This window comes from Impatiens glandulifera, chromosome 7, assembly GCF_907164915.1.
Source record: "Impatiens glandulifera chromosome 7, dImpGla2.1, whole genome shotgun sequence".
Taxonomy (NCBI): domain Eukaryota; kingdom Viridiplantae; phylum Streptophyta; class Magnoliopsida; order Ericales; family Balsaminaceae; genus Impatiens; species Impatiens glandulifera.
The window spans coordinates 17,770,495-17,793,283 of record NC_061868.1 but is presented as its reverse complement, the minus strand read 5'-3'; the positions used below and the strand labels follow the sequence as shown (position 1 = coordinate 17,793,283).

The window sequence follows — 22,789 nt, the reverse complement described above, 5'->3', positions numbered from 1 at the left end:
TGTTCTTTCTCTGTCTAGGTCACGTTTCTAAACCCTTCCTCAATTGATTTTCAAATGGTGCCATGACTATTTGGTTTGTGTTGTGAATCGATTCAGAGTAGTTTGAGAACGCAAATCTCAAGGAGAAGCTGAGAAGGTTCAAAGAATAATGCCGCATCCATCTTCTACAAAATTGCTTCTGCTGAGGAGACTCTCCATGGCTTTTAGGTCAAATCATCGTCATCCTTCCTCAATTATGACCCTTCGTCGATCGGTTCTACATTCTTCCTTAGGGTTTGTAGAACATATGGACATTGTCTCCCGTCCTCCAAGAAGAAGCTTTTGCGATCTCAACGAGCCTCAGGGCCCAACCACCATTGATTACCAGTAAGTTATATCCTCACAACAATGGGTGAAAATTTTGTAACTTTAATTTGGAAAATCATGTTTATATCTTGTGATGCTTGAGTTGATAAATTCTTTATGTGAATACAGTTCTTTGTTAAAGGAGGATGAATATCATCAGCTGGCAGACTCTACAATACATGACCTTCTAGAGAAATTAGAGGTGATTTTTTTTTCTCATTTTTATCTGTTAATTTTGCTTATGCTATGTGTGACTTTCATTGAAGCTTCAGTGATCATACATTTAATAACCCTTTTCCACTAAGTAGCAGAGAATTGACATCGAAATAGGAGATGATCAATAGCAATTCAATTGTTATCTCCAACTATGGAATTTTGTGTTGTTTTAATAATCATTTGTGTTTCTTTGGCAGGAATATGGCGATTCAGTTGATATTGATGGATTTGACATTGATTATGGAGTAAGTTTTACAAATATTTTCATCTCCAAAATCTTTACTTTTTTCTCTTGAACAAGTTTCAATTGGTTTATTTTCATTGATGGGCAGAACCAGGTTTTAACCCTGAGACTTGGGAGTTTAGGAACCTATGTATTAAACAAGCAAACACCAAACAGACAATTATGGCTGTCTTCCCCTGTGAGGTATGATTTTAGCTTGTCCTGTTTTATGGAATTTGCATATATGTCAAGCTGATGAATCTTTATTTTTATCTAAAGGTAAGATTGTTAAATCAGTACTGTTAATATTATAAAGGTTCTATCTATAGAAGTTCAAAAATAAGTGTCATTGTGTAGGTTCTGGAAAACATATCAAATAAAGAAGCAACTTAAAACTGATATTTTAGAATGCAAGAATTTTAAACAAACACACCCTAAACAATTAAGCCTTGCTAAACCTGCTTCCCTAAACCTAGCCCAAAAATGTTTCGGGTTGGGTAAGAGGTTATAGTTAAGGTTGTTTACAGAAAAATTGACCAGTTGGTAAAAATTTGACAAAGTGAGTGATTTGTTACTATTTGCAAGTTCAGTTTTGTGCAAATTGAGTTTTTTTCAATGCTATTGCATTTCCTGGTCTTTTCCCCTAATGAAAATTATATAATTGAAAGCATATTATTATGTTAAAAAGGGTGAGAGTCAATGTCTCTATCCTCTCTTCTAGCCTAACGGCAAAAGGAGGTGAAAACCCCCAGGTCCCCAGCCTCTCTGATGTCCTGGGTTCGAACCTGTCCTGGGATTTGTCGCATTCCAAAAGAGAAGCGGAACCCAGTTTTTAAAAATATAAAAAAATAAAAGATGAGAGTCAATGTCTCTTATAAACATAAACACTATGGATTTTGTTAATGCAGTGGCCCATCCAGATATGATTGGGATCGAAGTGCACGAGCTTGGGTTTATAGGCGAACTAAAACAAATCTGTCTAATATTCTTGAAAGCGAATTGGAGAAGCTTTGTGGTTCATCTGTTTGTCTTTCCTGAACTGATCGCTTGACCAAGAAAAGAGGTTCTCTTTGTGCTAACTTAAAGTTTGGGCAAGTTGTTTATTATTCAACTTTTATATTTCCTTGTTGTACTTGTTCTTTTATTCAAACCCTTTTATGTAATTTAGATGATACTTCATTTGGTAACTTAGAGGAATAATTATGGCATAGTGGATTGCATTTCCATTAGCAAGAACATTGTATAGCTTTGGAGGATGGTTATTAATAGGGTTATGATAATTTATTGTTCATCTTTTATCAAATCTCTTTTGATTTTATAATTTCAATTAGATATTGATTACCTAGCCAGGGCCATTTTCCCTCGGTTGAAAATCAAGTCATGACTGGTTTATTCAGTCGAAAACAGGCAACGGTCGCGCGGTACTACAGCCAAGAACAACCATTAAAGAAAAACAAACGTTGCTTAATATTACTTGAACATAAAACCATGAACTTTTTTCAGTTCTACCCTACTTCCATATTCATTTTCTCATTATACCAATTTCATTCAATCTTTCCACAATACTTACTTAATTTTATAATATATTATATATATAATTAAAAAAAATAATTAAATAATTAAAATTAAATATATATTTATATAATTAAAATTAAATATTCTAAATCAAAATATTTAATAAAAAATAAAATAAATAAGTTGACATTAAATATTAATGATGACTATGTTAGACATGCAACATCTTCCACAAACTATCACTTTTATAGGATTCAAACTTCCAATGTTACCACAAATTATCACTTTTCTAGGATTCAAACTTCCATCAAATTTCATTTATGAAAAATATTGAAATTTGATCTATTATATATATATATATATATAATTTTATTGGGTAAATATCTTATTAAACATATAAAATTATTAATATATTTATTATTTATATTTTATAAGAGTTTTATATTTATATGAATTGTTAATATAAATTATATAAAAATATCTTTTAAGTAATTTCATCATAATTATTTTTTTTTAAATATTTTAAAACAGTGCCTATAAGGATTCTCCCAAATCAAACATTACGAGATAATACTAAAAAAAATTCAAAATAGAATGGAACAAAATGATGATGTGTTATTCTCTCATTATCCTCCCTAGTTTTAATAAAGTAAATAAGTAAAAGCCAAGTAAATAAAATTTTAATTATAATAAATATGTATGAATATTTTTTATAGACAATACTTTCAGATAAATGAGACAATTCTAATCTTTTAAAAAATTATAAAGAAAAAATAAAAACTTATTTTTTTTATCCCTTCGATGACTTTTTAACATTGAAGAGTGCCTCGTTTTTCTTTCCACCACGTAGATTTGAGGTAGTGTTATATTTTATTTGGTGCGACTTCTTATTTAGTTGGATTAAAATTTTCATCCCCAATTTTATAATCCAAATAATATTTTCAGTTGTTGGTGGGTCGTTTATTGCTAATGTCATTTAGGGGTGTTAAAATGAACTTGACCTGCCAACCCGAAAATATTGGGTTAGAGTTGGGGGTTTTCAGGTTCAGGTGAGATCATGTTAAACCCAAAATCTGACCTGAAAAAAAAAATGGGTTGTGTTTGGGTCAATCCGGGTTAATCTGAATTAAAAAATTAGGTCATTCGTCAACTAAAATCACCCGACATATTAACAAAATCTTAACATGCATGTTAGGGATGGCAATGGGACAGTTCGGGGCGGAGAATGAATTTATTATCCCCACTCCGTTTTTAACTTGGTGATTCTTTTAATACCATCTTCACCCCCATTCGGTTTCAGAGAATCACCGTGGGGCAACATTTATAAAATATTTAAAAATAAATTAAAAATTATAAAATAAAATTATATAAACAGATTTTTTTAATATAATATATATTTTAATATATTTTAAAAAAATATATTATTATAAAGAAATAAACTTACCACTCTTATAAAATATAATTAATAAATTAATATATTAGTAATTATATATATTTAAATGTGTTTATAGTGTCCGAGACAGAATCAGGGTGAGATCGAGGCGGGACGGGGGACACAAATACCATCCTCTCCCCATCCCCGTTCAGTTTCGGGGGAAAACCGCCCAAATCGGGGCAATTCGATTCGGTTATCGCGGGACGGTTTCAAATTGTCATCCTTAACACCTAACCTAAAAAAATTAACCATAACTAATATGTATCCATATTTCTTTCTTCCGCGTCCATTTCTCTTCCATTTATTATCTCATTCAATCTCTTATCTCTTCAACTCCAACAATTTCCATCAATAATAGATTGAGTTCACAACTTATTGGTATTGACCATAATCAAAATATTATGGACGGTGTACCTATGATGAATTTAGATGCAAATGAACAAACCTATATTGGACGGTGTACCTATGATGAATGATGTGTACCTATGATGAATGATGAATTTAGATGCAAATGAACAAACCTATATTAATTCTCAAGGTCAAGCCTCCAAAAGTGGAATTGATAAACGAAAGAGACCCTTCAAATTAAAGTAGTGACAATATTTTGAGATGCTTCCTAAAATAGCGGGAGAAGATATACTTTGCAAATGTAAAGCATGTGGGATTACATACCAAGCTAACAGTAGTATAGGGAAAGGTAATCTTGAACGCCATATAATTAATTAGTGTGCTAGACAGAAAACTCGTGATATTACTTAGGCTTTGCTAGAACAAGGTAATAAAATTCTTTACATTATATCACAAATAAAGTTAAGCCATGAAAGATTTGGAGAGTGGTCAATTTTAACAATTATGAGGCATGATTTACCATTTCAGTATGTAGAATATGAGGCAATTAGAACAATTTTTACCTATTTAGAACTTCAAGTCAATCCTTTCACTAGAAACACTGAAAGGATTAATATTCTCCAGATGCATAAAAATACTGAAAGGATTAATATTCTCCAGATGCATAAAAATGAATGCAATAGGCTAGCTCAGGAAATGCGTTCATGTCTTGGAAGATTTGTTTCACTTCTGATTTGTGGATTTATATTGTCATTATATATGCTTAACAATACATTTTATTGATTTTAATTGGGTTTTTCAAAAAATTGATTATTAATTTCTCTTACATGCCTCCATCTCATTCTGGTATTGCATTGTGTGATAAAATTAATAGTTTATTCAATGTTTGAAGAATTTAGGAAAATTGTTTTACATTTACATTAAATAATGTTGTTGCAAATGATGTGCTTGTTGGTCTTTTAAGATAAAAACTTGATTTAAAATTTTCATTAGTGAATGTCATGAGTTTTTGCATGTTTGTTGTTGTGCCCACATTCTCAATTTAATTGTGCAAGAAGGTTTGAAAAGAATTGATAGTGTTGTTGATAAGATTGGTGAATGTATAAAGTATGTAAAAGTCAATCGAGTGAGAAAGCAAAAGTTTATAGAATCGGTTACCCAGACTTCACTTGATTCTAAGAAATCACTTAGGTAAGATGTTCCTACTAGATGCAATTCTACGTATTTAATGATTTCTAGTGCCTTGTATTATCGACGTGTTTTTAATCATTTGAGATTGACTGACACTAATTTCACACATTGTCTATCGGTTGATGAGTGGGAACAAGTTAAAAAAGTATACAGATTCCTTGAGATTTTTTTATGACACAACAACTTTGTTTTTTTGAGTGAAATATCCTTCTGTCAACCTTTACTTTCCTGTGTCTTTACGGTTTAGTTGACATTAAGTCAAGCCTTACAAAGCTCTGATGATTTCAAATGGTCATTCGAATGTTTCTAAAATTTGAACTAGAAAGATTATAACATTTTGTTTGCGATAGTTGATCCAATGTTCAAGATGTAGTTTGTTGAGTTTTGTTACACCAAGTTATATGAAAATGGTAGTAATTAATGAATTAAGTCTGGTAAGGTCTAAATTATATTCTTTGTTTGAGAAATATATGGGTATTGCTTCCAAGTACTAACAGTGCATCTTCATCAAGTTCTCATAATTCCATTGATGATAATGCTTTATTTACTCTAAATTCAAGTAGTGGATGCAATGAATGTTTTTAAGGTACTAATGTTATCTTTTTCTCATTATTTTTTACTTTTTCATTACCAATACATTTTCATTAATGATATAGGAATTTGATACATTTCAAAGTTTGGAATTTAATGGCAAAGCTCAAAAGAATCAATTAGATCTCTATTTAGGAAGAACCGAAAATTGACAGTTACAAAATTTGATGTTCTCGCATTCTGGAAAGCTCGCCAATTTAGGTATCCTGAACTTGCACAAATGGCTAGAGATATCTTAAGTGTTCCAATTTCTACTGTTGCTTCAATATCAGCTTTTAGCATCGATAGTAAGATACTTGACTAATATCGTAGTCCAATGAAGCCTGATGTTGTCGAGGCATGTAGAGATTGGTTAGTTGGAAAAAAAGTTAATGGTTCGTCTTTTTTTTTAAATTATTTGTTTGACACTTTGATCAATATTTTCCTTTTGTAGAAAATACTAAAGTTAGGTTGGTGCGATTAGATGAATACTAATATTATGAGTTTATTAATAGATGGGTATGAATTAAATGATTCAACTGATTAAACTAATAAAAAGTGTACAACAATGGAGTTTAAAATTTGAAAGTTACTTTTGTTTTGCTATATTGATATCACCATTTTTGTTACCTAATATTTATTCTCATAAAATTTTAAACTTTTTAAACAATTGTATTTTTATTTTTGAGTAATTAATATTTTAGACAATTAGACTTTATTAAACACATGAATATAATTATCATATATTTTTGTTATTTTAAAAAAAAATAAAATTATAATTAAATTATAATTAAAATATTATTATTATTATATATTTTTAATTTTTAAATTTTTTTTAAATATTAGAAGAATAATTTTAATAGTAATAAAATTATTTTTGGTTGATCGGGTTGGTCTTTGTTTGGGTTGGTTGTTTTTGCCGAATTTAACCCACCCAAATTGACACCCCTAATGTCATTCGATTGTCTTGGTGACAATTTCTCGAGTCGTTGTTTGTTCACTTTTTAAAAACAATAATGTAAATGAAGTTACTAGATCTATAGTTTTTTTTTCGAACAAAAAAAAATCACTCAAACAGATTTATTTATTTTTTAAATGTTTTTAATAATTAATTTGTTTGATTTTCTTTTTCTTTTTCTTTTTCTTTGTCACTAACTAATAGTTACATCCTTGTAATCAGAATTTTCTTATTATAATTTTAATTATTACACACTTATATAAACTTTTATATAATTATTTAAAAAAAATGAAGATAATTATAAAAGTAAAATAAATAATAATAAAGATTTGAGAGTGGGCTGGGTCCCTCCAAGGAGAAGGAAATATAGCCACGCAGGCGTATCACGATTTTGTGATGATCCACCTTTCCTTTCCACGAGGACGACACGTCACGTTTATTTGGTCCTTTCAATACCTAAGAGAATTACTTCCAAGAAATCTCTCATGGTGGAAAATGTAATAGAGAGAAATACGGGGTCCCACTTTTCTCCTATGACTCATTTGAGCCACAAGAAAGAGAAACAAAGACTCTCCCTTCCTTCTTTTCCTTCTTTCTTAACCTTACATCTGCCCCCCCCTCTCCCTTTCTCTCTCTCTCTCTACTTCTTCTTTCTTCTTCTATTCCGCAAATCCACCAAACACATCAACTTCTCTATCTCTATCGCTTTCTCTTGATCATGAAGATATGCGAGCTTTGCAATGCGCCTGCCAGGATGTATTGTGATTCCGATCAAGCATTTATTTGTTTGGACTGCGATTCTAGGGTTCATTCCGCCAATTTTCTAGTTGCTAAACATATCAGGAATCTACTCTGTCGCGTTTGTCAGTCTTCCACGCCGTGGAAAGCTTCTGGTCCCAGCCTAGGTCTGATTGTGTCCATGTGTATCAGATGCGTTGACGGTTATGATCGAATGAAAGTGCTCCGTTCTGGAAAACAGTATGAAGAAGAAATTCAGGTTGTTCCTTTGTCGTCGGATCAAGATCAATCTCAATCTCAATCTCCTCCTGCTGCTGCGAGTTCATCTAGCTGTTTAGATTCGTCCAACAGGATCTTGAAGCGAATGAGAGGAAATCATAATAATGTAGATCTCACATCTGATGTATGTAATCTGAGTTCATAATAATTTTCGATTTCTTCATTCTTTTTTCTTTTTTTTTTCTCGTTCTGAAGATCTGCTGTTAATTTTGTGACAGGACGATGATGATGATGATGAATGTTGTTCATCTTCTTTGAGAGGAAGTTCAAGAGCGTTGAAAGTTCAAAGACTGGAATCGAATGAATCATAACCCTAAGGTTGATGATCATTAGAATAGATTATAGATTAATCTGGATGATCCAAATCTGAAATATGAATTCGTAATAATTAATTAATTAATCTTGTTTCAGATTATCTTCAAATTTAGGTTATTTGTTACAATTGTTTTTATTATTTTTTCAAAAAAAAAAATCAATCCTAATTTCTAATAACTTTACCTAAAAATTTATCAAAAATAACCATTTTATTATTATTATTATTTTACTTCCAGTTAAAAAAAAAATCCATCTTTCAAAACAATTAAGAATAAAATTATTTTACTTTAAAAACTGATTCCAAATTATAATTCGTTTCGAACTTTCGGCTCCCTTTTTTAAAAAAAATTAAGTTTATTTTCTTTATGATAATATAAAAAATATTCTTTAATTTAATTTTATCTTAAATAGTAATAAACTCTGTCCATATTGTCAAGAAAATGGATTTTCCGAAACTAAGCAGAATGATGATAGGTAGTAAAAAAAATCATATATAAAAGGATTATAATAATTACGAAAGTGTCATCATTTAATAAATTTTTTTATTATTATATATAGTTAAATAATTGTTGAATTAAAATAAATAGAGTATTATGGATAAGCATTTAACTTGATAAAACACATAAAATTTCATTTTTATTGGAATGGTTACGTGATAGTTTGATAATGGTTTTATTTTTGCAATAGAAAAAGAGATTTATTTATTTTTTCTCCTTAGTTTGTAATTAAGAAAAAAATAAAAACTCATTATTAATAACAAATTCATTTTCATTAAAGATGATGATCCTTCTTTAATATTTCTAGAAAGTTTTCCAAAGAGGCGGCTCAAACCTTCTTATCACACTACTACTAAATTCATTGAACTTCACATATATTAGTCAATTTTCTATTCCATGTCAAACAAATATCTAAAATAAAGTATTAATAAAACTGTCCATTTTAAAAAAATAAAAGGTTGTACATGAAATAAAAGGCTGAAAATAAATGGGACCATAACGTGGACACCACTTCATATATAAAAAAAAATGAAAGGGTTGGATTATGAAACATTTATGTTTAATCAAACATGTTCCATGGTGTAAATAAAAATTGATGAAACAACCAACCAATTTGACCATATATATATATAATAGTATTAAATTGAATGGAGAATTGAATCAAGTGGTTCTAAACATCACCCATTTGTGGTTGTGCTTTGTTTTACTTCTTTTTCTCCTCCATATTTGTGGCTCTTTTTGTTTCCTCTTCTCTCTCATCGTCATTTCAATATGGGGTATTCATAACTTAAAGGAAAGAAAAATGTAATAACCTTGACTATACATAAGATATAAACAAAGTTTATGATAGAATATAATTGTCATTTGTTGAATAATAAACAACTTGCCTGAACTTTAATTTAGCACAAAGATAACTTTTTCAGGAAAGACAAACAGATGAACCACATAGCTTCTCCAATTCGCTTTCGAGAATACTAGACAGATTTGTTTTAGTTCGCCTATAAACCCAAGCTTGTGCATTTCGATCCCAATCATATCTGGATGGGCCACTGCATTAACAAAATCCATAGTATATATGTTTATGTTTATAAGAGACACTGAGCCTCATCCTTCTTTAACATAATAATATGCTTTCTTATCATATAACTTTCATTGAAAAAAACTCAATTTGCACAAAACTGAACTGGCAAATAGTAACAAATCACCCACTTTGTCAAATTTTTACTAACTTGGTCAATTTTTCTAAGCATTATTAGAGTTAGGCATGTTGGTTTAGAATTCTTGGATTCTAACATATTTAACAAAAGAATTAGTAAATTCAGTTTTAAGTTGCTTCTTTATTTGATATGTTCTCTAGAACCTACACAATGACATTGATTTTTGGATTTCTATAGCACCTTTATAATATTAACAGTAATGATTTAACAATCTTACTCTTTCTAAATAAAAAAAAAGATTCATCAACTTGACATATATATATATGCAAATTCCATAAAACAGGACAAGGCAAAATCATACCTCACAGGGGAAGACAGCCATAATTGTCTGTTTGGTGTTTGCTTGTTTAAGACATAGGTTCCTAAACTCCCAAGTCTCAGGGTTAAAACCTGGTTCTACCCATCCATGAAAAAACAAACCAATTGAAACAATGTTCAAGAGAAAAAAAAGATTTTGGAGATGGAAATATTTGTAAAACTTACTCCATAATCGATGTCAAATCCATCAATATCAACCGAATCGCCATATTCCTGCCAAAGAAACAGAAACGATTATTAAAACAACACAAAACTCCATAGTTGGAGATAACAATTGAATTGGTATTGATCATCTATTCATCTCCTATTTCATTGTCAATTCTCTATTACTTAATGGAAGAGGGTTATTAAATGTATGATCATTGGAGCTTTAATGAAACAAAATGAGGAAAAAAATCACCTCTATTTTCTCTAGAAAGTTATGTATTGTAGAATCTGCCAGTTTATGATATTCATCCTCCTGTAACAAAGAACTGCATTCACATAAAGAATTTATCAACTCAAGTATCACAAGATATAAGCATGATTTTCCAAATTAAAGTTACAAAATTTCCACCCATTGTTGTGAGGATATAAACTTACTGGTAATCAATGGGGGTCGGACCCTGAGGCTCGTTGAGATGGCAAAAGCTTCTACTTGGAGGACGGGAGACAATGTCCATATGTTCTAGAAACCCTAAGGAAGAATGTAGAACCGATCGACGAAGGGAAATAAGTGCGGAAGGATGACGATGATTTGACCTAAAAGCCATGGAGAGTCTCCTTAGCAGAAGCAATTTTGTAGAAGATGGAGGCGGCATTCTTCTTTGAACCTACTCAGAGCTCGGACTGGCACCGGCGATTCGTCTTCTACAGGTGGCGGAAGCAGACGAGTGGTGAATAAGCTTATCCTTGATTGGCGTTCTCCAACTATTCTGAATCAATTCACAAGCAATGACCGCCTCGCCCGATTATCGCGAAAGGATTGGGGCGATTCAACAAGGCGGCGAGAATTGTTCTGAATTCTGACCTGGAATTGGAAAACTGCAGACTGGCTGGCCATAGATTGATTAAGCCGATAAACCCTTAAAACTAATTTTTATAATCTAGATTCAATATTTTCTTAAAAGAGTATATTTTGCTTCGATTCATTGATACCAAAAATCATAATCTCTTCAATTCTTTTACAAGGGGAAATGGGTTCAGATGGGTTTCATAACCTTTGAAATTCCTCAAATGGTAAAAACCATAAAATATTGTCGGGTCTCCCGGACGAAAATACCCCTGATTTTTCTTCGCGTAACAGTTAGCCTTTCGCGTAATCATTGCTCCGCGTAACGCTTCGCGCAAGGCTTCGTGTAACACGTCCTATAAAATGATTTTTTTCATTTTTTTTATCTTCTTTCTCTCTCTTTCGCGTAATCCCTTTTCTTCTTTTTCAAACTCTTTGTTGCTCGATCCAGTTTGTATTTCTCTCGATTCCTGTCAACTCCCTCTCCACCGATGTCGCCACCGATGTCGCCACCGCCGTTCCCTACATGTTTGACAGTTTCCCGATTTACAGGTTTTGAAAATGGGTATGTCAATGTTCCTTTTTATGTAATGCTTGTCATATAATGCGTAAAAAGGAACATTGACATACCCATTTTCAAAACCTGTAAATCGGGAAACTATCAAACATGCAGGGAACGGCGGTGGCGGGGGAGTTGACCGAAATCGAGAGGAATACAAACTGGATCGAGCAACAAAGGGATTGAAGAAGAAGAAAAGGGGTTTACGCGAAAGAGAGAGAGAAAGAAGATAAAAAATAAAAAATCTTTTTATAGAACGTGTTACGCGAAGAAATGATTACGCGAAGTGAACTGATTACGCGAAGGGTTACGGGAAGGCTAACGGTTACGCGAAGGAAAATCAGGGGTATTTTCGTCCAGGAGACCAATTTGGGCAATGTTTTATGATTTTGTCCATTTGAGGAATTTCGAGGGTTATGAAACCCATTTGAGCCAATTTCCCTTTACAAGAGTCTATTTTTTATTTCGATTTATCAACATGACATATCATTATCATTCCAACTTAGTAATCTGATTTTTTTTGTCGTGAATTTATTTATATTTCATAGTTCGATTTGTCTAAGTTATAACTCTACAAATGAATCACTTAGTAATTTGTTCTTACAAAATTTAGAAAGTGGTCTCATTATACTCTCAATCTATCAGATATTATTTTAAAAGTAAAATACGTGACATTTGTTTAGGTAGAAGTGATACAATTTTTATTATTTAATCGACTCTAATACTACATAATGTCTCGAATACCAATAAAAATAAACTAACAAGTCATCGAATCATCACCACGTCAACGAAGTAATATTTATAGCCTATTAGACCAACTTATAAAATATTCATATTTTATTTGATTTATTTCAAATCACAATTATATACATACTTTTTTATTAGATTAGGTGAAATGCACAAGGGAATATTGTTATTTAAAAGTATATATATAAGTTAATGTCCTAGAAACAATAAATCAATAAATATTAAGTAAATAATACTTGTTATAGAAAATAAAACAAAATTTATGTGAACAAAAGGAATAAAGCATATGAATATATTCACATGCTCTTTTCTATTGCGTTTTGACTTTCTCTTCATTATTTTCAAAATTTTAAGTTAGGTTTATTTCACTAAAATTGAGATGCTTAATTATTCAAACTATTTTTATTTTTAAGTTTGACCCTTTGCTTAGAATGACTATAAGAAAAATAAATCCTTTTTTTTCTATGAAATTACTCATTCATTATAATTTAAGTGGTTGTTAAAGTTTTAGAGTTAATTTTAAGGATAAATGACATGGGTTAAAATATTCTACAAAATATAAATACATTGAGTCATTGACCTTTGTGATCATCTTTTTCTTTTTTTTTTTAACTTTTCTTTTAAGTATTCTTTTTCTTTTAAATTTGTCATTTGAAAATTTACATATTCTTAAAATTACATATTTTTCTCTTTAATTGTAATTAAATTGTCGTGTTCTCCTTTTACTAAAGTGAAAATTGTTGGGTTCTAATCACACATGTATTACGAACTGTAACTAAAAGCATAATCGCACCCACCGGTAGTTCAATGATTATAGTCGGTTTAAGAAATCAAAATATCACGAATTCGATTATATTATTATTTTTTAATAGATCCTTACACGATATGCATGCATAGTGATCATCTTTGTCTTTTTTTAACTTTTCTTTTAAATATTCTTTTTCTTTTAAATTTGTTTGTTGAACAATCTACATATTCTTAAAATTACATATTTCTCGTTTTAATTATAATTCAATTGTCATTGTAAGCACTAAAAATCTACATTCTAATTTAAATATTAAAATAATTATTTTGAATTATTTTTAAATAAATAAGGTTAAAATAGTTAATCCCGTGACCAAAAACATGTTTAAAACAATTAATTAATTATTGTGCTAATTAATTAAATTAATTAAAAGTTAAGACCAAAATAAAAAATAAAATTATTTAGAATAAATGTTATACACATATACTTCGTTTAGTTATATGTATAGTATTGTAGATATATGATAAATAATATGTATAGTAAATTTAATTGGTTATTTGGTTACACAATTTTATATATACAGTGATTATATGCCATATAAATTATACGGTGTAAATTATACTTAACCTTATATATAAATTTCTTTTCTTAATAAACTATTTTATTTTTTATTTTATCTCTTTCAATCATTATCCATATTTCTTCTTCATTGACCTAAAGTGAAAATACAGGAAGAACGTCAGAAAAAGCTAATCTCAATACCAGAAGTATCTCCTCCCTCAAGAGAGTCTATTTTGCCTGCACTAAACCACCTTCGAGTTTGGCGCTGACATCACTAAGTAATTCTACTCTAGTTTCTAATTTGGCATTGACCTCCTTCGTTTCGTTGGACGTTGTGGTGGCAGGGGTGGAGCCAAGTACAAGCCGGTCCGGGCTGTAGCCCGGGTAGCCTTAAACGGCTTCTATGTATTTTTATCAATAACGACGGTAAATTACCGTCGTTATTGGTCGTTTCCGTCGCTAAAAGACATTAGTGACATCCAACTATAAAACTAGCCCGGATAGATTTTTTAAAAAAAAATTAGCCCGGGTAGGTTTCAAATCCTGGCTTCGCCCCTGTGTGGTGGGACATATGGCACTATCTAATTCATGGGAGTTAGAACCAAATGCTTTTGCAGAAGAAAATACTAAGGCTATGAGCTTATTATTAGTTTGATGAGACAGTTTAATGTGCTCTTGTATATTGATAAAGAGGAGCCATCGCCACAACCGAGCTAAGAAGAGTTTGTAACTATATCTATTATTTAGATGATTCAAGAATGCCATATATATTGCATACTTACTTTCTAAAAGCCAATTTCTGCAATCTGAATCGCTCTTACAACTCACTCAGACTCTAATCTAATATTTGTTGTTGGACGATGTCGTAAGGGAGATAATAATCTTCTAGAAGACGAAGCAGCTGTTGTCTTTTTGCCTTGAATTATTAATCACAATCACATTGAATAACCGCTACAGAATTATGCTTCTTTGGAAGTGTGTTTATGAACTCATAGATAATATTGTCCATTCAACTTTAATGTTCTGTCCTTTGGTGGAAAATGGTATTTTTGGGCTACTGAAAATATGTCATTGACTGCTTCCATATAATGAAGATCTAACTGACGAGCTTCTCAAGTCACTACAACTTGTATTAAAGCTCGATGCTCGGGTAACAAATGCGTATTATGAACAAATAATCCAGAAAGTTATGCAACTGGTGAAAACAAATGCAATTCTGGTTAGATCGTTAGTTCTTATGGGAGGCTTAATATTCTGTCTAGCAAAATGATGCGGTGCTTCTGATGATGAAGAAGGTTTAAGAATATGGGAGATGTGGCTGAGAATGGTGTAGGGATGAAGAAAATATGTTTGGATCAAAGAGAAGAAGTTAGAAACAATGTTATATTAATGTTACAGATGAGTTTGATTGGAGCAGATGAGATTCGTCTAAAGGAAGGTATGGTGAATGTGTTATGATATGGTGATATTTAAATTGCTGAAATATTTGTTAAAAATTATAGAAGAACAGTCTCTGAAGAATTACTGGGACATGAAAACATCTCTTTCAGTGTCGGTGAAACTAATGTCCAAAGTGTTGCGACAGTTCTTTGAGGATTTGTGGTAGTTGAAGTCTTTTGAGAATATGTGGATAGAGGGTCATAACCGAATGGAGAGATTGATAAAAATGAAATTTAGAGGGAAGTAGAAGTAGAAGGAGGATAAGTTACAAGAATTGGTTCAGGAGGTTCTGAAGAAACGTTCTTATAGAAATGAAGTCTAGTGAAATACCGTATCACTCATGGCTGCATACACTAAAGGTGATGGAAAATTTGTGATAGTTAACTTGTTGCTTGATTGCATATGAAGAAGATAGATCTAGTATTACAAAAGAGAAATGTTTTTTGGTAATAAATTGGAGCAGTCGAAGCACATTAAAACAAGTTCAAGTATAATAACAAAAGATTGTCTTTTGTTTCACCTTTCATTAGGTGAGACTACTGCATCCTATCATTTTAATGGAAATTTCCACTAAGTTGCATTCTACGTATAAACAATATACTTATCTCAATTTTAAAAGTTTTATAGAATGGTTAGTCATACCATTTATAAATTCTGGGCTAGATTTGTCATTGAGGTCATAAATTACATATACATCCCCATGAAATTTTGAAAAATTATGAATAACATTATTATTTTTTAAATATTTATACAATAAATATATATTACTTTTACTAAGTTAAATATTATTTTATTAATTTAAATATAATTAAAAATAAAAACTAAATAAGATAAATATTAAAATAATTTTTATAAATATAAGGATAAAATAATCTTTTATCTTTCTATTACTTTTCTTATATCACAAACCAAACACAAAATTATAAAATATATATACAATTTATACCTCTTTTATACATTCAACCAAACACATATAACCTATATAATTTATACATTTTAATACCCTCATATAACTTATACCTACTTACACCTTGTACACATATAATTAGTTCTATGTACCAAACGATACCATAATGTCTTAAAATAATTTTAGAAAAATTAAAGGACACAAATAAATAATTTTGATGAATTGTTGTATCTATTTCATCTAAAAGAATTATTTATTTAAATCCTAAAAATATACAAAAAATAAAAAATAAAATAAATTGTTAAAATATTTGCCATATTTATTTTAATATTTTGTGTATTACAAAATATCAAAATTAAAACATAAAGAGTGAAAGAAAAACCAATTTCAAATAAACCCTTAAGGTTTTAAATAAAAATAAATATATGTAATTGAGTGTAGCCGAAAACAGATAAAATGGCTAAAGTAGGAATTGAATCCATTGGATGAACGCCCAGTTTTCATCCAACGCGCTAGAGCGCTCCGCGTAGCCCGTTGCAACGGAAGGAAGTGTGCGCCGATGAGAACTGAATCAACTAACGAGACGTCAACCCCATTGAAAACGCCCAAATGCCAACGACGCTAGATGGAACGTAGACGGAATGCCAATAAGCCATCAAAACAACGTCGTTTTTGGTTCCGATCACCTTCTTCATCACGACGCCGTCTAGATAAGCATGAAGAACCCGTGATGATTTTGGCTTTTTGCATCTCAGCCATTGGTCTACCAAATGAGCTGATTCAAAATCTAGAATGATCACCCTACAATGGTGATCATTCTTCCTATAACCTTAGGCCTCGTCACGGCCTACTCCGGCGACTACAAACCAAGAACACTAAAAAATCATTAATGACTTTTGACTGATTCATCCCACTTGGCTTCCCAAACCGGCTTAAGATGAGTATAAATACCCCCTCAAGTCATTCTTAAGTGAAAGAACCTACACACAACCCTTAAATCGAAGAAAATCAAAATCCTCCATGAAAGCTTCAAAGCTTCAAAGTTTCGGATTTTTTAAATTTTCTATTTAAGGCCTTAAAGCTTGGAGAGCATCTAGAAAGCTTCCCTAAGGATCAAGGAGTGTTTTCCAATCCTTGGTATGGTTCCAATCAAACTCTAAATCATATTTACAATTTGAAATATTTATATTTCAAATTGCATAAGCTTGTTGTTTATGATGTTTTATGGTTGAGAATTCATCCCTAGATGATTTTTTTGGGAAAATTAAAAATAGGACAACAGATTAAGTATGTAGCCCGCAAACACACTTAACCATTTAACTAGGCGCAGAACTTGCCGCCTAACGGGCTCGAACCCAAGAACTTAGGGTTAATATCCACGTTTTATAAATTATCTGAATATGATATAATTGAAAAATTGATCTAAATAACAACAAAAACCCAAATTTCAATTTCAAAAATAAAAAAATGGGTTTGCTATTCTTGGGTTAATTCGATCAAATCACAACCCATAAAATTTCCCAATTGTAAAAATGTTGGGAAACTATTTAAATCAGGTTTGATCCATCCGGATCATGTTTGATCAAAATAAAAAATTTAAAAAATAAATGAAAATTTTGAGTTTTTGATTTGGCAAAATGAACAACCAGTGCTCTTGTTTTGGTACCAATCAAGTATATGTAGTATATAAAGAAACTATTGGATAGCTCCTCACACTTTAAAATAGCCTTAAAATCCGACCTAGGACCGATAAAGATTGGACCTAGGACCAATAGGTCTGACCTGGGACCGAGACTCTTAAGACCCACAATCGATAAATCTAAACCTAGGACCAAGAATCCCAAGACTTAGGACCGAGAGGCTTGAGTCTGGGATCGAGTATCCCAAGACTGTTGGGTCAAATTATTTTGACTAAGGGTCAAATCATTTTGACTAACGAAATTTTGATGATGAGATTGTGTAAAACTTGAATAAGAAGGAAACTAAGCCGTCTAATTGTTTTTGTGCAGGTGTATCAAAATCGTGCTAAATTAGACTTAGTCTGAATGAGGTTCATTATACTTACTGACTATTAGACGCATTTAGTTAGACGTGCAGTATAACAGATACGTAGTTAGACGTGTAGTCTAACAGATACGTAGTTAGACGTGCAGTCTAATAGATACGTAGTTAGACGGGCAGTCTAACATATAGGTAGTTAGACGTGCAGTTTAATAGATGCGTAGTTAGACGTGTGGTCTAATAGATGCGTAGTTAGACGGGTAGTCTAATAGAGACGTAGTTAGACGTGCAGTCTAACAGATGCGTAGTTAGACGGGCAGTCTAACAGATGCGTAGTTAGATGGATAGTCTAACAGGCGTAGTTAGACGTGGAGTTTAACAAGCGTAGTTAGACGTGTAGTCTAACAGATGCGTAGTTAGACGTGCAGTCTAACAGAGACGTAGTTAGACGTAAAGTCTAACAGGCGTAGTTAGACATGCAGTCTAATAGGCGTAGTTAGACGTGCAGTCTAACATGCATAGTTAGACGTGTAGTCTAATAGATGAAAATTAGACGTGTAGTCTAACTCTTTCAGATTAGTCTGAAGGGACTCATAGTTAGACATGCAGTCTAACATGCGTAGTTAGACGTGCAGTCTAACTGATGAAAGTTAGACGTGCAGTCTAACTCCTTCAGATTAGTCTAAAGGGACTCGAAGTTAGACGTGTAGTCTAACTCCATTAGACCTGGTGGTTAAATGGATCCTGCTACTAGACGAGGGCGTCTAACTTCATTAGACTTGTCAGTTTAATTGGAGCACGTCTAATGCTATGCTTAAGTAGTTGCTTGAAGCTAACATCCGTCTACCCACGATCAACTAGCTGTACGGTACTCCTGCTCCACTATTCCGTGTGGATCAGTACGACAACTAGTTACATCCAATGAATTAATGCCACGTAAGCAAATATTCTTCCCACTACTTGTTTCTTGTAGGAAAATCCTAGAAGAATATTCTGCGCACTACCAGATTGGTACGACCATGTTCATGGTACTCAGTTTCTGCTGTACCTGTGTACTATGGAGGCTCTCAAATGGGTATTCTCCACATGTCATTACAGAAGATTCGACTGTTGGTACCTGCTCTTTATTTAAGGATCCTCAAGGACAACGGAAGAACAACTAGATACTTGATACAGAAACTTGCTAATGAAATTACAATCTCACGAATTGATTTCTTGTTTTACTGTGTGTACATCAAGAGAGAGATATAATCAAAGTATTGTCTAGCTGGGTGATATTCTTTAATATACTGTAAGTTGAATAGAGTATGTTCTGTTCAACAGTGAGCTAGCTTTGCAACTGTATTTGATTCAAAGAAAAGTATAGTGAATCCTTCCGGTGGTTGGAAGAAGGGGTGACGTAGGAGAGTTTTGCTCTGAACATCCATAAACAAACTACTGTGTTATTTACATTCTATCATCTTCTCCTTCATTGGTTCTTAGCTTCAAACCTGAGAAAATATTTCCGCACTTTAATCGTTCAAGAGTTTGCAAGGGTTTGTGAAGAATAAAAAGTGATTTAAATCCCTAACAGAATTTCCATCAAACTGTTTTTGTACGAAGTTGTCATCAATAGCTAGACCTCTGTCTCTATTGGTGTCGTCGATCCTATCAATTGGTATGAGAGCTCTGTTTCTATTCTCAAGCTTTCAGCAAGAATGTTGACCATAACCAAAGATGCCAGTGCTACCGCAATCCCCACATTCTCAAGAGAAAACTATATCGTGTGGAAGAAGAGAGTTCGTGCTCATCTTTCTTCTCTTCATGACGACATGTGGAGCGTTATCACAGATGGTCCCATCAAGATTGATAAGGAGAAATCCGAATGGACTAATGAAGACAAAAGGAAGAACAACCTCAACAACATGGCATTAGACGTTTTGTACAGATCTCATGATGACAGTATGTTCAACTACATCATCGAGTGTGATACTGCCAAGGAGATCTGGGACAGACTTACCCAACTGCGTGAGGGCAATGAGAAAACAAAAGAGAACAATATTATGGTTGCCATTCAACAGTTCGACAGTTTCAAAATGCGTCCCGGAGAAACGATGAATGAGTTCGACACAAGGTTCAGCCAGATTGTCTCCACTCTATCTATTCTTGGTAAGACCTATAGCAACAGGGAGCTTGCTATCATGGTCATGTATGCTCTTCCGAGGGAATGAGACATAAAGACAATGGCTCTGAGGGAATCCAAAGACCTTAATAAGATATCGCTCTTTGATTTGTTTGCTGATCTCAGGCATATGAGTTCGAGTTGAACTCAAGGATTGAAGAAGATCAATCCACATCTATTATCATTGCCAAAGCGTTGATGACTACTGAAGAGTCACCTGCCGCTCCTGATGTGCAGACAGCCGCCCAACAACTCAGCAATGATGCTATTTCTCTCTTCTTGAAGAAGTTTGGCGACTTCACAAAGAAGAGAAACTCTAACTCAAGCTCTTCAAATTCTAATGATAATAAGAAATCCAAAGCTAATGTTAAATGTTATAACTGTGGCATTCTAGGTCATTACCAATCGGAATGTCGGAAGCCGAAGCGTGATGAGAAGAAAAAGGAAGATGAAAAGGAGCTAAAGGCTCTTATGGCAGGGGACGGGAAGAACAGACGAAACTATAGTGACTCTTACTTCTCATCCATCGACAATGATGAAGACGAGGTTGTTTGCTTCATGGAAAGAAAAGACGAAGAAGAAACTCAGGAAACTGAGGTATTTAACTTCTCTTCTGAAATTTTTTCAAGGGAACAACTGATAGCTGCACTAGATGACATGGTCATAGAGTACAGAAAGCTAGCAGAATCCCTAAATAAAATAAAATATTCATCTAAATTATCTCAACTTGTTTTGTCTCAAACTCAAGAATCAAATGCTTTTGGAAAAATAGTAGAGATCTTATTTGAGAATGAGATGCTCAAAGAACAGATTCAAACTCTTTCTTTTGAAAACAAAAGGTTAAACTACATTGTTAGTGCGTGGACAAGATCTGGAGAAGATGTCAAATATCAGAGCAGTCTATTGAAGCTTGCTGGATCTAAATCCGGTTTAGGATTTGATAACAATGACCCAAACCAGTCCCCCAAAAAGTCAAACTCAGTAACTGACAAGCTTAAGCCAATAAGTTTTGTCAAAGGGAGTTTAACTGACATTGAATCTTATCCAACTCATGAAGAGGTAGATTTGAAGAATAAAATAACTTATATTCCGCCGATTGTAAGCTGGCTGAAAAATAAGTTAGATGCAGCCAACAAGTCTGACAATCTAAAACCTGACTCAAAGTCAAAGAGTTTTAAAAGAAAATCATCTTCAAAAGCTAATGGATCAGTGGATAGCAGGAAAACGTCTTCTAAGTCAAAATCATACGCATTAATTACAACACAAAATGAGAAATCCATCAAAATTACTCAAATATGGATTCCTAAGGGACTGATTGATCGAGGACCCAATTGAATGTGGGTACCAAAGTTTGTAAATATTTTCTTGTGTAGGTGATACAAGAAAGCTGTAGGAAGGAAGAATGGAGTATACTCTTCTGAGTATACACTTTAGAAGATCAAAAATGGCCTTTTCCATTCCAGAGGACTAAGTCTTTTATGCTTTTAAAAAAAATATATTTTTGGTCTTAAGGATCTCAAAACATTTAGTCATTCATTTTGTACATACACAAAATCAGAGGGAAATTTATTATGAAAATAAAGATACACACAGACAAAATGTTTTAATCGGTCTATTAAACGAGGTTGTCTAAAAGAAAAAGCATGTACTTAAACATATTTTTACTTACACTCTATGCATCTAAGTCTACGTGTCTTGGTTAATGACCTGCGCGGTTAGACGCTGACGTCTAATAGACGTTTAGACGTTTATAAGACAAGAGAAATTGGATGCTCACGTCTAACCAAACACACGTTTAATACGTGTTTGTTAGATAAAATTAGATCGGTTAAATAAAACTTAACAAAAACAAATCCCTTGTGCAGGAACAGGTAAAGAACTCAACAAGTTAAGAAACTCAACCGGTCAAAGAACTCAACCGGTTAAGAAACTCAACCGGTCAAGCAATCAAACCGACCAAAAACCTGACCGAACAAGAAAGACAAGATCGGTCAAATCAGAAGGCCAGAATCATTGAACAGTCGGTCAATTAGAAGCTATGGAAAAACCGGAAGTCATCCGGTTAACATAAACAACAACCGACCAGTAGAAATAGATACTTCGAGTATCTGTTGAGGATGATATCGAAGGAACAGACTTAGTATTGCCATATTCATACAAGTCTGAGGACAGTCTGCAGGCTGTAGAAGATAGTCCTACAAGATCTTTCCACTCCAGGATAAATCAGAAAGGCAATCTTCCAGGTACAGGCAACTGTCCAACCGACAGTTGCCATATTAAGCAAAAGACAAACCTAGCCGGTTTGACCTACACACTGAAAGACTAGACTGCCAGGTCTGAATCACTGAACCTCTGCTCAACCAATCAGATTCAAGGAAATGAAATGTGACCGTTGGCACATTTCACCTATAAAAGAAGGAGCTGAAGAGGAATAAATGCGGTTACAAGTTCTAAGAGTTTTCTACAGCCTAAGTCAAAATTGTGTTCCATCTCTAGAGAGCTTAAGCGCTTA

General features: G+C 32.6%; 3 protein-coding genes across 4 annotated transcripts; 2 read left to right on the top strand and 1 right to left on the bottom strand.

The window, feature by feature from the left end:
• Positions 1–7: 7 nt before the first annotated feature.
• On the top strand, positions 8–2,082 carry LOC124944819 (frataxin, mitochondrial-like). 2 transcript variants are annotated; one of them, XM_047485167.1, is made up of 6 exons: positions 51–60; positions 158–366; positions 475–547; positions 759–806; positions 894–988; positions 1,693–2,082. In XM_047485167.1, exons 1-6 carry the CDS (start codon positions 55–57, stop codon positions 1,820–1,822), a joined length of 561 nt encoding a protein of 186 aa, XP_047341123.1. In that variant the 5' UTR covers positions 51–54; the 3' UTR covers positions 1,823–2,082. The 2 variants fall into 2 exon arrangements, with proteins under 2 accessions (XP_047341122.1, XP_047341123.1); XM_047485166.1 differs by having other exon boundaries at positions 8–366.
• A 5,356-nt stretch (positions 2,083–7,438) lies between these two features.
• On the top strand, positions 7,439–8,153 carry LOC124910652 (zinc finger protein CONSTANS-LIKE 3-like). Its single transcript, XM_047451325.1, has 2 exons — positions 7,439–7,942; positions 8,037–8,153. Exons 1-2 carry the CDS (start codon positions 7,520–7,522, stop codon positions 8,127–8,129), a joined length of 516 nt encoding a protein of 171 aa, XP_047307281.1. The 5' UTR covers positions 7,439–7,519; the 3' UTR covers positions 8,130–8,153.
• A 978-nt stretch (positions 8,154–9,131) lies between these two features.
• On the bottom strand, positions 9,132–10,965 carry LOC124909595 (frataxin, mitochondrial-like). The gene is made up of 5 exons (XM_047450261.1): positions 10,748–10,965; positions 10,566–10,638; positions 10,331–10,384; positions 10,149–10,243; positions 9,132–9,679 (listed from the first exon to the last, which is right to left on the bottom strand). The coding sequence occupies exons 1-5, from the start codon at positions 10,963–10,965 to the stop codon at positions 9,550–9,552; spliced, it is 570 nt and encodes a 189-aa protein (XP_047306217.1). The 3' UTR covers positions 9,132–9,549.
• Between the last annotated feature and the right edge of the window lie 11,824 nt (positions 10,966–22,789).